Below are 16974 nucleotides of genomic sequence, written 5' to 3'. Positions count from 1 at the left end.
TTGCCCAAGCTTTGCTACCCCTGCTCTGTATGGTTTTCATTTGCATGGAGCATCTTTTTTCTTCCCTTCCTTTTAAGTCTGTGTATGCCCTTAGGAGTGAAGTGAGTCTCATGCAAACAGCATATAGTTGACTTTCATTTTAAATCCAGCCAACCAGTCTATATTTTTAGATTGAATTCAATCCATTTATATTCAAGGTAGTTATTGGAAGATACAGAGATAATACCACAATTGTTTCCGTTGTTTTCTGGTTGCTTTGTGAGCAGTTCCTCTTTATCTGCTTATCTTTGCTTGTAGTTTAATGGTTTTCTGAGGTATTTGCCTTCAGACTTTCCTTTTTATCTTCTGTGATTATACCAAAGATTCTGGCTTTGTGATTACCATGAGGGTTACAAAACATGACTGTCTTCTTGCTTCTACCAGCTAGATATACGTTTGTATTTTTTCAGGTTACTAATTAGCATTATTTTCTTTGAGCTTCAAGAACTCCCTTCAGCGTCAGATAGTGATGAACTCCCATAGCTTTTGCTTGTCTGAGAAAATCTTTCTTTCTCATGTCTGAAGGACAGCTCTTCTAAAGTACTCTTGCTTGGTAATTTTATCACTTAGCACTCTTTCTATTATCCTATTTTATGTTTCCCGACCTCGAAAGCCTCTCCTGAGAAATCCACTGATAGCTTGTTTGAGCTCCCTTGAGTGTAATGTGCTTTTTAGTTCTTGTTGAATCGCCTTTGATTTTTGATAGTCTGGCTATAATATAGATTCCTCTTGGTGCTGAATTGTATTGGAAACGTCAAACCTTCCTGTGCTCCATTGTTCCCCAGCTTTGGGAAAAATTTAACCATTAGTTTTTTTTCAATATACTTTGAGACCATTTTTTCTGTTTCTTCCCTTTCTTATCTTCTTAAGATTTAAAATCTTAAGTTCCATTGTGCAAGTGTTAGTTTTAATAGTATTCGATCACTCTGATACTTTTAATTTTTTTTTTTTTTTTTTTTTTTTGAGACAGGTTCTTACTGTCCAGGCTGTTCTTTCAAACTCACTATCTTCCTGCCTCAGTCCCCCAAGTGCTGGTATTAAAGGTATGTACTGGAGTGTGCTGCCCTCCCACAAGCTTTCTTTACTCTTTTTCATTTTTTTCCTCTGAATAATTATTTAAAAGCTGTATCTTCCCACTCACTGGGGTTTTCTTCTGCTTGATCAAGTCTGCAACAGAATCGCTAAGATTTCCTTTTTCATTGTTTTTATTTCTATGCCTATTGTTGGTAGATAGGAAGTCATTGTACTGCCCAGGCTGACCTAAAATCGAAGATCCTCCTGCCTCTGCCTCCTGAGTGCTGGGACTTCAAGTATGCCCTGCCGTGCCCAGTTCATGTCAAGCAATTTCCCCATCACACTAGTCTCAGCTCCCTTTGGTTCTCTCACAATTCGCTATCACCTCCATTATGGTCATGACTTTTTGCATTGCTGTTTTTTCCCACTCTACCAAAGCAACTGGGGATCCGGGCCTGCCGGCCACTGAATGCCCACGTAGAGACTTAAAGTTGAAAAATATCAATTACATTTGATCAAAGCAACTAACTACACGGTACAGTTAACATATGTTTTTAAATGTTCTGAATCGAGAACTGAATAAGATTAAGAAAAAAGATGCTGAATTTTCACAGCTCCTATGAAAATGCAACAATTTTATTTCTCATTATGTATTAGATGCTTTCTGAGTACACTTAAGTAGTCATATAAGGAGCAATGTGACTCAGTAGCATTCATCAGTGCTCATCCTAGGAACATTTTTCTCAGATCACAAAGGCATCCAGCCCTCAGGGTGGTAAATGCAGATGTGGAAGGCCTTCATTTCCTACAGTAACCATTACTCACATTTTAATAGAATCTGTTTCTAGCAATGGCATGTAAGACTCTAAAGAAGTTGTTTTCAGGGCTGAAGAGATGACTCAGCAGTTAAGATAGCTCAGTCTGTTTCCAACACCCATATGGCAGCTAACAACCATCTAGAGCTCCAGTTCCAGAAGATCTGATGTATCTTCTGTCCTCTGCTGGTATTGCATGCATGGATGCATTTACATTCATGTAGGCAAACACTCATATACAAAAAATAAAATTAAATTTTTTAAACAAATTATGTTTTCATAAATAAGCAGACCAGGAAAACAGAAACAGTTGAAAACACTTTATTTCTGTGATAGAAAAATCTCACATGCAAGTCTGCATCACGTTCTTAAAGCATTGTCAGTTATAATTAAACAAAAAACTTCACACCAAACCATCTGCTCATTTTCTCTTCTTCTCCTCCCTCTGCAACATAAACACAAGCTTATGTTAGGTATTATTAAGTGAATACATACAGAAGGTAACAGGGTCCACTATTCTGCATCATCAAAATGCAAGGTATCTAGGAAGGCATTCTCTGTTGTCATTAAAGTCCCCTAAAATGTTTTCAATATTTAAAAAATAAGCCTGTTTTACTAGATTACATTTATTAATAAAATTAATAGAATCCTGATACTATGGATTGATATTTAGGGAGAATCAACATTATAACATTATATTTAGCCTTTGCTGAAATTTGTTTACCTGAAGGAAGTTAAACTCCCAAAGCAGCACGAGTTCTTGAAACCAGTTTTGGACCCTGAAAGTCATGAACAGAAAGATACTCAGATAAAGGAATGGATGATTGTGCCTGTGATTGTAGAGTTAACCCTCTACAGTGTGGAGTTGACCCTCTACAGTGTGGAGTTAATCATCTACAATGTGTAGTTAACCTTCTACAGTGTAGAGTTGACCCTCTATAGTGTGGAGTTAACCCTCTACGGTATGGAGTTGACCCTCTACAGTGTGGAGTTGACCCTCTACAGTGTAGAGTTAACCCTCTATGGTATGGAGTTGACCCTCTACAGTGTGGAGTTGACCCTCTACAGTGTAGAGTTAACCCTTTACAGTGTGGAATTAACCTTCTACAGTGTGGAGTTAACCCTCTACAGTGTGGAATTGACCCTCTGCAGTGTGCAGTTAACCTTCTACAGTGTGAAGTTAACCCTCTACAGTGTGGAGTTGACCCTCTACAGTGTGGTGTTAACCCTCTACAATGTTGAGTGAACTCACTGGATTGTAGATTAAACAAGTTAAAGACAAAGACATTGAAGAAACGCACTTCTGATGCCAGCTGGGGCAGTAGAGGCCACATAAAGCAGCAGGAGATGCCTGTCTATCCTGATCATCAACACCTTGCCTGTCCTTTCCCCCTTCTCCACAAAGTACAAATCCTTAGAAAGAAGTTTTTTAGAAAAAGCAGTGCTGCTACTTGATAGCATTCTCCACATCTCAGTCACTTCTCAATTCAGAAAATGTTAAGCATTTTCATACTTATCACAAATGGTTTATTCATCAATCTCATCAGCTGTGTTTATCTGCGTGACTGTGTCTTGCTCTCACCCCTCCAAAAACACAGATGTACTATCAAGTCCGCATACTCAAGCACATCTAATTATATTATTTACAATAAACCCTACACTACTCAACATTTCTATTAATATCTGATTTTAGTGTTTGTATGTAACAAAACATCCAAACGTCAACATTATTGCATAGTGAGATAAAACTGTCAAAAAAAAATAAGAATGTAAACTATTACAAAAATACAGTGATGCTTCCAGATGACATGTAGGTAGGCCCCAAGCTGTCTAGGAGAACGAAGGGAATTAATAAGAGGGGGAGAGGAAAGAAAGGAGAAGGGAGCAGAGTGTGAGAAGAATATGTTCCAAGTACATTCCATTCCAGCATGAAAATGGCCTTATATAACCCAGCAAAGTAAAAATTTCAAATCCCAATAAATGTGTTCGTTGTGACCCTAAAAAAATATGTTTTTGTGACTTATAAATGAGCTGTCTGTAAAAAAATACAATGATGCTAGATTCAAATGGATTTAGTAATATAAACTAAAGATTTACAAAACAGCCTATTTGCTTGATTGTAACAATTAGTTCATAGCATATACATATATCAAAACACACTGTACACCTTAAATACATGCAGCTTTTACCTCAATAAAGGTAGAAAAATAATTTTAAAATGTTATGTGTAATTATCAAGTTTAAAAAAAAGTAAAATCCAGCTAAAATTATTAGTAAAGGGACTCACATAATTCTTTATTTCTACTCTGTTGGTATTCAAAGGCATGCTCCAAAACAAATTCAAGAGCCTTTCCTATAATAGTCTCCTAATATCTTGGCTACATAATTAATAGACTATGAAATCCTTTTCATTCATTTTATGAAATTGATCAATTTTACATGAGAAACAGTCCAAATTATCATCAGTTATTACTTATACATTTAATCATTTTCTCTACCAGGAAATAAATCATAATTACTAATTCTCCTAAGATATTTTCAAAATTATAACTCTCCCTAATATTTAGGGATAAAATACTATTTTTAAATCATAATATTTCCAATGAAATTTGAACTTGTCACTGTTTTAAAGACACAGATATGTAGGCTATCCTTCCCATTCTTCACACAGAACGCTCCATACCAAGACTGTGGGGATGAACCTGCCACACATACCTCTTTTGCAAAGCAGGCTTCCTGCTCCTGGCCTTGGCAGCACTTCTCCAAAAGGCCAGAGAAATCGACAGTGACAGCCTCATGCTCCTCTTCCGTCATTTGTGGCTTTTGCTTCACCAGATTGATAAGAAGCCTATGGTTTAACACAAAATAAAATACAAGAAAACCTGCTACTCAATGGCATTTTTTAAAACTTTCCTAGTAGAAACTTCGCAAAGCCTGGGCCACCGTCCCTGACTCATCACTCCTCCCACTCATCACCAGCCAGAGAGCCCCAGAAAGACTGAGGCTGGAAACATGCAAGCCGTGGCCTGCCCTGCTGCAGAGTACAGGTGAAATACTGTTTCATGATTCTGCATGCTTCTTGGAGTGAAGCGTGGTCATTGTCATAGCTTCCTATGTTAACCTTTCCTGCTCCCTCTTCTATGATGTGGTTTATCCAAGTTCACAGGTCAATGTCCAGATGCTGACACCACCATTACCACACCTTTACCTGAGGAGCACTGGCTCCTACTCATCGATGAGTTGGAGTTAACTGTTGACAAGGCAATAACGAAGGTTTTCCAGAGGAGGCACTATTTGTATTACTTCTTGAAACATGTCTCAAACTGGGATGAAATTAAAAGAAAGAAATGGTCTTCCACTAAAGTCCATTTACAAAGCCAATAAATATTAAATTAAAATGAAAATGCATAGATGGCTGTTTGAAGAACACAAGTTCTATTGACTATACTCCCATCACCATTACAGAATGGCTCTTATCATGAAATAAAACATGCACTTCATTTTTTAACAGCCATACTACATAGTTGAGTCCAATATGATTGTTCTCCTTATAGATACAATTATGTGTTTCCTATACTTGGAATGGAAGTAGCAAGACTCACTGCAAGGATACATTCAAATCTTCCAAAATAGAGTGTCCATTTTCCCTCAACCCACAAATCCATCACACTAGCTACAACAGAGACAGTTTTCATAAACAGAAAATTGTCTACCTTGGTGGATTTTTCCAGGCCTACTTCCCTACAAGGCTGTAAAAAAAAAACAACCCTGGAACAGAGCTAGTTCTGAAAGACACCTTAAGTGCTTTGGGAACAGTAATGTTTTAGTAAACCCAGGAGTTCTGAACACGTAAGGTTGGAGTCTCAGGTCCTCCCTGGTGGTGTCTGTGTCTCCATAGTAAAATGAAACAATTTCTTACTCTTGTTTCATTGTTTGCAGTGCTCTGCCCTGAGCTTGGCACAGGTCCTTGTGGAAGACGAATTTGTCATCAGAGAATGGTGGAGGGACATATGTTTCGTCCCTCACTATGCTAGTGATGCATGGCCTCCTGTTGGAATAGGAGGAGTTGCAGCAGTGGCTGATACCAGGGTTCACAGGGTTTGCTTCCTGTCTGATACACAAGTGTCCAATGAAAAGGTCAGCCTGGTGAGGAGAATGAGAAAGAATAAGTTGGGAAATGGGGTTAGCCACTAAGTTAGTTCATATTTCCAGAAAGCTCATGCAATCATTCCTAATGTCCAGCAACTTATGGTTAATATCAGGAAAATTTGCTGTCTAGTACCATTGCCATTATTATGACATAATATGGACTTCAGTGTTTACTCATTTGTTTGGGATAATCTTAATATATCTGTAGTGACAGATGCTACACATGTGATGTTGAAGAAAACCCCTCAAATATCTGTGCCAGTTATTTGAAGTATGCGTCTAGTTACATGCAGACTTCCAAAAAGGAAAAACGTCTCTGCCCTAATACATACAAACAAACTAGTAGTTTGTTTTCTGTATATATCTAGTTGAATTTTGCCTTTTAAAAAAATTTATTTATTCTTAGTGACGTGTATATGCCTGAATGTGGCTATGTGCATGTGAGTATAAGTGCCCATAGTGGCCAGAAGCATCAGATCCTCCTGGAGCGGAAATTACAAGTTGCTGTGAGCTTCTGATGTAGGTGCTCTGAATTGATCTCTAGTACTCTGCAAGAACAATGTACATTCAACCACTGAATCATCTCTCCAGTCCCTGAATTTTGCTTCTTACATAGTAAAATACTTTCTGAAGGTTGAAACAGCACAAACTGAACCTTTGACTTTTTTTTTTTTTTTGCGCCATGCGCATATGTGCGTGCACACACACAGGGATAACAGAAGTGTGTGTGTGTGTGTGTGTGTGTGTGTGTGTATACATGTACAACCTTGATGTAGAATCCTCCTGTCTTCTATGTTTCAAAGATAGCTTCTTAAACACCTAGTCATAAACTTTAACTAGTATTTGCATGTTTTGTGTGCTTGCTATCACTGGATTAATACTCTGTAGGTTACTCCAGTTATCCAGTTAAAGGCAGCCATCCCACAAGAATGGTACACTTTTTTTCTTAAATGGCAAATGAAAAAGGCTCAATCTTAATGGCAGAAGTCTCCTTTCTAGTGTAGCACGCCTTTAATCCCAGCATTCAGGAGGCAGAGGCAGGCAGATCTCTATGAGTTCGAGGCCAGCCTGGTCTACACAGTGAGTTCCAGGACAGCTGGGGCTACAGAGAGACCCTATCTCAAAAAAAAAAAAAAAAAAAGCTCAGAGATTTACTAAATAAAACACGGGCCTTACCCTGTTCTTTACCACAGGAACAAACTTCCCCAAATATCATTATACTAATAAGATTGGACTGCTAAAGGCGAAGACTGAAGTACGGCTAAAATCAAACGAATAATTGTAATCTATCAGAGGTGAAGCTTTCCTTTCTTTTTAATAGTAAAGAACTTAGAGAATGGCAAAGACATAAGGAGTTGAATAACTGTTGGCTATTCTACTTCCTATACATAAAACTTGCTCAGACGCTGTTGGATAAACTGGCTGCTCTTCCACTAGTGATTCCAGGACAGGAAGCCTGGCCACAAGTCAAACATTGAGAGCTGTCCTCACACCACCTCCAGCTGAAGTCCTTGAACATGCCAAACTGTGCCATCTCCAGACTGGTTTCTACCATTTCTCCTACATGGAAACAGGAGGCTACTTCAAGTCAAACAAAGCAGCAATGAGATAGGACACTCACCGCTCCCTCACCACAGGCCGACCATTTATCCTCATTGAGCTGACAGCACGTGGCTGCTATGTTCACCATCTTCCTGGTGAGGTCTATCAGCTCAGCTGAGGTCAGTTGAGGGACCTTCTTCGTGTAAGCAATGAGAAACCTGAAAGAAGTGTTTTTCACCATATCATTCTTAAGGTTTTGGACGCTTGCTCCTCCTCAAGGACCTCCTTTGGGTGTCAGCAGACACAAGGGATGTGGACCATCTTCTGAGAAGTGTTTACTCCCACAGTCCTTCTCTACTCCCATCTTCCCCACATTCCAGTGGGAGGTGGACTCCCCCCGCACACTGGCTTCCCTTCCCACCCTCAGTGTTTTCTTGATTTTAACTGTGATCTTATGGTGCTGTACCTGTGACAAACTGTGGGCAGAAGTGAATACCTTTACTGCAAAAATTTGCAAGGTTTGGGGAATGAATTGATCAGACTTCACAGGCCATTTCTCCTGCTCTCTAAAAAGGGGAAGACTACCTTCTGGGAGAATTTATAGTGACTTCCAATCAGTTAGGGATTGAAGTGGGAGTAGCAATGGCTCATGAATTTAAATCATATTCCCTCACCTGATAGTAATTTTGTCACTGATAACACTGTAAATACATACTGGTTTTGTAAGTAGTATTCTCCTAATTTCTGGAAGAGGGTACAGCTTTGTTTTGCCAGTGCTTGGCTCTCTTGGATGTGTTTCTGCAATTCTTCCTGAAAATACAAACATTATGACATGCATTTTTCTCTCCTCCTAAAAACATAATTTTATATATGCAATTGTCCAGTGTTTTATTGCATTATGAGATCAATTGTATAAGCTTTTTTATTTTTAAAAATATTTTATTTATTATTTCTATTTTATGTGTATGCATGTATTGCCTGCATGTAGGTAAGTGCATCCGTGTCATGCAATGCCGGCGGAGGTCAGAAGAGGCTGTTGGATCCCCTGGAACTGGAGTTACAGACAGTTGTTAGCTGCCATGTGGGTGCTGGGATTCAAACCCGGGTCTTCTGCAAGAACAGCCAGTGTTCTTAACCACTGAGCCATCTCCCCAGCCCAGAAGCTTTTTTAAAAAAAACATCAAAGATGGGGAGCTAGAGAGATGGCTCAGTTGTTAAGAGCACTGGCTGCTCTTGCAGAGGACCCAGCGTTCCATTCCCAGCACCCACATGGTGGCTAACAACTGTCTGTAACTCCAGTTCCAGGGGAATCTGATGCCTCCTTCTGACCTCTATGGACACTGTATGACATGGGTGCACTTACATACATGCAGGCAATACACTCATATCACTGTTGGGGCTGGAGAGATGGCTCAATAGTTAAGAGCACTAGCCAGCTGCTCTTGCAGAGGACCTGGGTTCAGTTCCCAACTCCCACATGACAGCTAACAGTCATCTGTAACTCCAGTTCCAGGGTATCTGATACCCTCTTCTGACCTCCATGGGCATTTCAGGACACAGGTGTTTTTATATGCATTGCAGGCAATACACTCATACACATAAAATAAAAATAATAAATAAAATACTTTAAAAGGTGATGAAGTATGAATTTTGAGAACTAAGATAAACTTCTGAGTGATTATGTTTAAAATTTTGTGAATCATATAATTTGGTGGCAGAATTCAATCATTGGAAAACGGATTATAATTCTTTCTATACAAGATTGTGCCTTTCTGGAGCTGTCAAAAATGAATATTTGTATTCTGTATATCACAGAACTTTTGGTTAACACTTTTATTTCTTAAGTAAGCTATTGGTTGTTAATAAATAATAACTACTCAATAGCTAGATTACTAGTTCATAGGTATATCTAGCTAATTACTAGTTAATAACTAGATGCTTTTATACAAACTTTAAAAACTTTTGTTGTTGTTGAGGAGGGGGGTTTGCACATGCAGCAGCACATATGGGGAGTTCAAAGGACAACTTTGTAGAGCTGGTTCTCTTCTGCCTTTTACATGGGTTCCACGAATTGAATTCAGCCCACTAAGCCTGCACAACAAGCTCCTTTTCCCCCAAGTCATCCCACCAACCCATAAACAGTATATTTAAGGGCACATATAAATCTATTTCCCAAGTTCCTCATAAAATTCTAGAGCAACCTACTTCATTGTCCTGGCAAGCAAGTGGGTTTTCAGACAGGGAACACTTCTCCAATTGCTCCAGGTATGTTTTAGCAATTCTTAGAACTACAGAGACAGCAAGCTCAGGATGTCTTCTTGAATATTCATGAAGATAGCTGAAATGTGTAGGAAAAACATTACTTTGTTGGAACTAAGACAAAACTAAACCATTAATTCCCTAAGCATTTGTATATAATGGTGCATATAGACATTAAAAATCAAATAGATAAATGAAGCAGGAAACCAAACATAATTTCTGTGAACGGTAACGCTATTAATACAAACTCAAATTGTCCTGTAAAATGTCTTTTTATGAAGTCATGACATTTGCAGGAAAACAGACGGAACTAGAACCATTACGTTAAGCAAAAAAGCTAAACTCAAATGCTGCATATTCTCTCTCAAATCTAGGAACATAGATTTAAAATTATATATGCTTGTCTGTATATAAAATTATTTTAAATTTTAAAAAATGAAACAAAAATGGTGTTTTCATTTGTGTATCACTTTGACTTTTCAATTGTAGAGTTTATATTCATTTATCCAACAAATGTGCACTGTGTGTAAAATTGCTTTAAGCAGTGAAGACCCAATGCGGCATAAAAGAAAATGCCTTTCCCCTCAAAAGCATGCATTACAGTAAAGCAGAAGCAAGCTTAAATAGGTGTTCTATCTCAGATAGTGATAAATCAATGAAGAGAAGTAAAGAAAGATGGAGGATAGGAGCAGAGACGACACCCAGAGTAGAGGGGCCACTGATTCAGCCTGTGGCCAAGAAAGCTCTTTGGATAACTGAATAGGAGCAGAGATCTGAGTGAAGAAAGAGCAAGGGCTTGAGGGAAGATCATTCTTAGATGAGGAAATTTCCAATGCAAAGAACTTTGTGTTGAAGAATTTCTATGATTCAAACAATTAGCTTTAGACGTGGATGCATACATAAACATACTGATAATGCTTGAATTCATTATATCCCAGGGTTATGGATGTTGGAAGTGTTTACTTCTACCACCAATAAAGTGCCTCGATGTGTCTCTCAAATTTAGTTTTTGTTTTAGTTTACACCATTTTATTTAGCAGTGCAAAAAATGTGTGAATACCTGATTTTAATGCAGCAAAAGACTAACATCTTCAGGGAATATTATAAAGAAAACAGCCTTTTTTTTCATTACTGCATTAGAATCAGACTCTTAAAGTTAAAAAGGCCCTTGGAGATCATTAAATATAATGTCCTAAGAGCTGCACAATCCCTCTTCTAACAGCATCCATGGACAGATACAATAACAGAAAATGTATTAACTTGACTGTTTCCCTTAAAGGCAGATAGAATGAAAATACTCTTATCAATTATATTACAACAAACTATTGTTCTATAAGCATCTCTAAACATGCTCTCATGTTCTTAAAAATTCAATAAATTGCAATGTTTCTGTAAAAAGACCTGTCTAGCTCTATCTATTGAGTTGTATTTTGGGGAACTTTTTTTAAAGTGCACATAGCAAAAGAGTACATTCATGATCATCAGCCCTTCCTCTTTCTTAGATTTAATTTATTCTATTTATTATTACTGGAAGAGGCACATGTGCCAAAGCATGCATGTCAAGGTCAAGGACAACTTTGGGAAGTTAGCTCTCTCCCTCCACTGTGGGTTCCTGGGATTGAGCTCAGATAACAGTTTGCATGGCAAGCTCTTTTACCCTCTGAGCATCTTGCCACCTAACCCTTCTTATTACACTAGTACCTAGTACCTAGATCCTTTTTGAGAGCTCAGTGGTGGCCTTCATATAGCAGCTCACACAGAAGGACCACACTTCTCATCCCAGAGAAATTAATATAAAATAAAATAGAGCTTTATAAGCAAGCCAGCTAGCAATCGTACTTGTGAAAGTCTCACTATTGTAAGATAGATTTCATTCCCTATTCACTGGCTGGGTGCTTGCATCTCCTGGGCTCACAGCATTCTAGTCAAACATCCTCACATAATGCGCTCAACCAGCATAGCCATCATTCCCTATTTCAACAAGACAAAGGTGCTGGCTACATAATGATCTTTACCACTGCGGACAGACATTTGAGAGTATTACCTTGCCATGAACATGATTTTTTCCTCTGAAGAAAACTGACCAAAGTTTCTATCTCCTAAAAACCTGCTGAGATTTGGAGATAGACCTTCAGGCTTGTCATCATTTTCGGCATGAATTATGCAATAACCAAGCTCTATTGTGGGCAGTTTGCAGCATTCTGCTATTTTGCTTGACAGACTATCTTGTTGAGAACATATGTATGACATAATCTTTTCCTGTCATGGAAAAAACAAAGAAAAAACATCGAAGATTTATTCATTAAGGTAGGACCTCGGGGCCAGAACAGGAAGGGTAGGAAGGAGCAAAGTGGGTGAGGGAAGGAGGAAGAGGAAAATCAAGGGCCAGTGATGAACACATTTGCCTCATCTCTCTTGCATTTTGTTTGTTGGGTTTTTTTGTTTTTTTGTTTTTTGTTTTTCCTCGCTGCTTTCCAGTTACCTATTTGTCCAAGGCCTCTTTCCATAGCTGTCATCTAAATCCCACTTTCTATTTTAATAAAAAGCTTTCAAAACAAGAAGAGCATGTGCTAGTCCAATCAAACAGCTTCTTTCTATTAGTATTCAGTTTCCTCTAGGCAATATGTGCAGCTGGTGTTAATCTGGAGAACAAGCCTGAGGCTCCATTTTCACCAGAAGAGCTGCAGAAACCCACTGTGCCCTCCAGAGGGCAGTCTCTAGACAACAACGAACTGGTAGTACAAAGTCCTGGAACTTTATTTTATCTCCGCTCTGGAGTTGAAATTCTGCGCACTCTTAGCAACAACAGTTGAAGCTTATTATTCTGTTTTTGAAGTCCTCATGAATGAACTGAAATTAATTTTTCCAATTTAAATCAAAAAGAGTGGTTATGAGCTCCAAAAGTTAAAAGCTAACTTTTCAAATGTCAGTGAAAATCAATAAACTGTCATTTACAGACAATGGAAACTGACCTCAAAGAAAAACAAAATACTTTTTTGCTGATGTTTCCTAACATGCAAATAAATTCCACCGCATAAAGAAGTAAGTACAGTTGTAAAATCTGTGCTTCCAGTTCGTCCACTCCGCACAGCCGGGATTCCTGCTGAACTAGAAGACTCTGAGCTGTCTCCTCACAGCCTCGGCCACCTGCTGACTTCTCTGCCTACCTCTGCCAGCGCCATGGCAGTGGGCTAAAATGAGCCTTTCCATCCCCATTTCCAAGTCACTTGAACCTCAGAAGGCAGTGATTTTTAAGCCTCCGAGGTGTCGGGGCGGGGAGTGGGCGGTGGAGGGTGGGGGGTGTAATTTGGTCTACATAGACCTCTTGTACCCTATCTGGGAAGTCCAGGTAATTATTAGCCCAAAAGAGCCACACCACTTTCATCACCACCAGCTGTGGAATCTGTTACTAAGAGTTTGGATTAATTTTCCTAGAGTCCTTTAGTCACCCCTCTCCACCATGAATGGACTTTTCCCTCATGGAATAGAGTCTTGTGTTATTTTTAGTGTATTAATCCATTTTAAAAATTACAATAGAGCCGGGCATGGTGGCGCATGCCTGTAGTCCCAGCACGTGGGAGGCAGAGGCAGGAGGATCTCTGTGAGTTCAAGGCCAGCCTGGTCTACATAGTGAGTTCCAGGACAGCTGGGGCTTACAGGGAGACCCTGCTTCAAAAAGACCAAAAAAAAAAAAACTACAATAGAATGCCTTCAGTGTCAACACTGAGGCAACAGCCAACAAAAGACAGTCTCCAAGTCCAAGGAGCTGTTATCTTATCTCTCCCATCAAATGATAAATCCCTTCACATCAACTTAATGCTTTCTTAGCAAGTATCCCTTGTTGTGAAGCCAGGTGATAGGAAGGACTCAATATATATTTGTCAAATAAAGAAGTGGATGTCTCAGCCTCACAAAAGGGGCCAGGGAGGTGATAATCCCTGGACTGAAAATCAAAATAAAAAAGCATGACTTAAATTTTACTATCAGAAAGACTGTAGCTTCCTTGGGTCACCTAATTACCATACATTGTGATCAAGTCAAGCCAGGCCACCTTCTCTTTTAAAGCAAGACATAAAGACAAGGGAGCGGAAGGACCCCTTAGGAAGTAAGTCCTACCCCATCCTGCAGGCACTCCAGCACGTTTCCTCTGCAGCACTCCTCGTGGATATGGGCCACATCCAGGACCAGCTTGCGGATTTCAGTAAAATTTGCTTTGGAAAACTTTTGACTTAGCTTTGTAATAGTTCTGGGAGGAGGAAAGATTGAAAATCAATCTTGCTGCTCTGAGTGAAATGCATTTATTTATAAAGTTGGGAAAAGAACTGAAATATTTTAAAAAGAAAGGAAAAATATCTTAAATCTCAGCAATTTTTTCTCCATCTTTTAAGGCAGAAGCCCTGCAAATTGTGACCTGGCTCTATGTGATTTAGAAATAATCTATCTTTCCTTAAAGCCTTTCTTGATAATTAAGGTGAGTTCTGTCTTTGCTGTTCATCCCTGGTGTTCAGCTTTGGGGATCATTATAACAAAAATACAGACCAAGCATGGTGGCATAGGCTATGTAATTCCAGCAATCAGAAAGTAGAGGCAGGAGAATCAGGAGTTCAAGACCAGCTTTTGTTGTTTCAAAACAACAAAAAAGGAATTTTACAAAAATATAAGCCTGTGGAGAGATGACTCAGTGGTTAAGGGCACTGACTGCTCCTGCGGAAGACCCCGGTTCGAATCTCAGCACCCACATGGCAGCTAACAACCATCTGTAACTACGGTTCCAGAGAAATCTGATGCCCTCTTCTGACCTCTGCAGCATTGCATGACATGTGTACACTTACATACATGCAGGCAATACTCTCGTACACAGAAAATAAAAATAATAAATGAAATATTTTAAAAACACATAAGCCTCGAGGCTGGAGAGATGGCTCAGTGGTTAAGAACACTGGTTGTTCTTGCAGAAGACCTGGGTTCGAATCCCAGCCACCCACGTGGCAGCTAGCAACTATTCATTACTCCACTTCCAGGGGATCTGTCATCCTCTTCTGTCCTCCGCAGGCATTGCACGACACGAGTGCACTTACCTACATGCAGGCAATACACTCATACATATAAAATAAAAATAATAAACAAAATATATTTTTAAAAACACACATAAGCCCAGCATGGTGGTACATGCCTTTAAATCCTGCAGAGGTAGAGGGATCTCTGTGAGATCAAGGCCAGCCTGGTCCACACAGCAAGTTTTAGGTCAGCTGGGGCTACAGACAGACCCTGTCTCAAAAACAAACAAGAATTACAAAAGAGTAAATGATGAAAGAGAGGAAAATTCCATGAGAAGGATACTTGCTTTTCATTTGATAGGGGGTGGAAAAAAGCTTCTGGGAATCCGAGGAGGAGGCAGACATGCAAATCCAACATGAAAGAAGAAAGTGAACAGATTCAACACTGAAGACAAGTTACCAGGCCAAGGCACCCAGCATAGCCAGAAGGGAAGTGGAAAATAGACGCTCTGCCTGTCTGCCAATTCCATTAGACCTGAAAGGATGTGTATGAGACAGCTCTGCTCTTTCCAGCAAATGGTCATGTTCCTGCAACTGATGATGGATTTTTAAAGGCATATGACTTTAATGATAGATACATTATAAACTCACTGGAATCATATCTTCATTTTTTTCTTTTTATTCATTATTTTTATTGTATGTATATGCATGTATTGCTAGCATGTAGGTAAGTGCACCCACATTGTGCAATGCCCACAGAGGTCAGAAGAGGCTGTCGGATCCCCTGGGACTGGAGTTACAGATAGTTGTTAGCTGCCATGTGGGTGCTGGGATTCGAACCCGGGTCTTCTGCAAGAAAAACCAGTGTTCTTAACTGCTGAGCCATCTCTTCAGCCCCCATATCTTCATTTCTATCTTACACCTAAGATAGATTTTAAAAGTATTACATGAATCAATCATTAAATTTCTAGCAGAATTGGGACGTTGCTAAAGGATAAATCTGATCTTTTCCAGGAAAAAATTCTAGCCAGGCTTTGGAAGTAACTATACAACTAAAAACTGTATGGTTAAGGATTTCTGGACTCTACTGTGCATAGTACTTTTTAATATGCCGTGTAACAAACAAAGTCTGGCTGGATAGACCTCCAACATTTCAATTGGAGGCTTTGACTGGAGCTCGAATGTTTCACTATACTAGAAAGATTTCATCATGAAGGAAATACTTTTTGTCGTTTGTTTAGTTTATGTCTTTCTGAGACAGGGTCTCCCTATAGCCTCAGATGTCCTGGAACTCACTATGTAGACCAAGCTGGCCTCAAACTCACAGAGATCCGCCTGCCTCTGTCTCCTGAGTGCTTAGATTAAAGGCATGTGCCATCACTCCCAGCTTGTTAAGAGTGAGTGCTTAAAACTACTTATGTTGTTTCTTTTAGCCTGACACTGGATTCTATATTATTGCCTCAAGGGAATATTTTAATGAGAAGCAGAGCTTGACATAAGGACCTTATAGTGAATCTAGAAGCACAATTAACATGAATGATTTCTTGTTAAGCTACAAATTTGAAATGACTCTCTATGAAGGTTGACCTACTTTATAGGAAAGCTAGAAAAGCACGATCTAATAAGGTATAATTCGACTGCAGACAAGAACTGAAAAGGAGCTAGAAGAGGCAGACAACATAAACTTTAAAATTCTCCCCCAAGTTTTATTCCAGTGGGGCTTTAGTAAGTAATATGGCAGAGTGATATGGTCTCCCTCTAGCCCCAAGATGTCCAGATTCTAACCACAATCTCTCTCATTAAAGCCCTCACTCTGCTGACACTAAGGAAAAGGAACGTGAACTGAATTGCAAAATGGCAATTCTACAGAGCCTACCTTCTTGCCCCCAAAGAGCAGGAACTTACATGGCCTGGAGGTTTCGGGTTCCAAATTTTTTTATTACTGCACACACATGTTCATTCAACAAGCTTCCTTCTCTTAATTCCTTCATAATTGATGCTGTCTAGATGTAAAAGAAAGTGTTAATAAAGCTTCTGTTTTCTAAGTTAAGAATTAGAAAAGCAATGACTAAAACATGAATACCCATAAAACATTTTTACTAAGACATTAGGATGCCAAACATTTAAGCACATTTTTCTTTCTGACTTTTAGATTAATA

General features: G+C 39.1%; 1 protein-coding gene across 2 annotated transcripts in view; it reads right to left on the bottom strand.

The window, feature by feature from the left end:
* Window positions 1–2173: 2173 nt before the first annotated feature.
* The window catches only part of Afp (alpha fetoprotein), a 17971-nt gene continuing 3170 nt past the window's right edge, over window positions 2174–16974 (bottom strand). The window contains exons 3-12 of one of the 2 annotated variants that reach the window (XM_029568546.1): window positions 16721–16818; window positions 13935–14064; window positions 11863–12077; window positions 9765–9897; window positions 8275–8369; window positions 7639–7777; window positions 5788–6011; window positions 4584–4716; window positions 2593–2647; window positions 2174–2313 (exon numbers count right to left, since the gene is read on the bottom strand). In XM_029568546.1, coding sequence (XP_029424406.1) covers window positions 2603–2647; window positions 4584–4716; window positions 5788–6011; window positions 7639–7777; window positions 8275–8369; window positions 9765–9897; window positions 11863–12077; window positions 13935–14064; window positions 16721–16818 — 1212 coding nt within the window. In that variant the 3' untranslated portion in view covers window positions 2174–2313; window positions 2593–2602. Of the gene's footprint in view, window positions 2314–2592; window positions 2648–4583; window positions 4717–5787; window positions 6012–7638; window positions 7778–8274; window positions 8370–9764; window positions 9898–11862; window positions 12078–13934; window positions 14065–15162; window positions 15249–16720; window positions 16819–16974 lie in introns of those variants that run through there. The other variant, XM_029568545.1, reaches the window with a different exon arrangement.

Source organism: Nannospalax galili, unplaced genomic scaffold (genome assembly GCF_000622305.1).
Source record: "Nannospalax galili isolate Female #2095 unplaced genomic scaffold, S.galili_v1.0 scaffold800, whole genome shotgun sequence".
NCBI classification, from domain to species: Eukaryota; Metazoa; Chordata; class Mammalia; order Rodentia; family Spalacidae; genus Nannospalax; species Nannospalax galili.
This window is presented reverse-complemented; position numbering and strand designations above follow the sequence as displayed.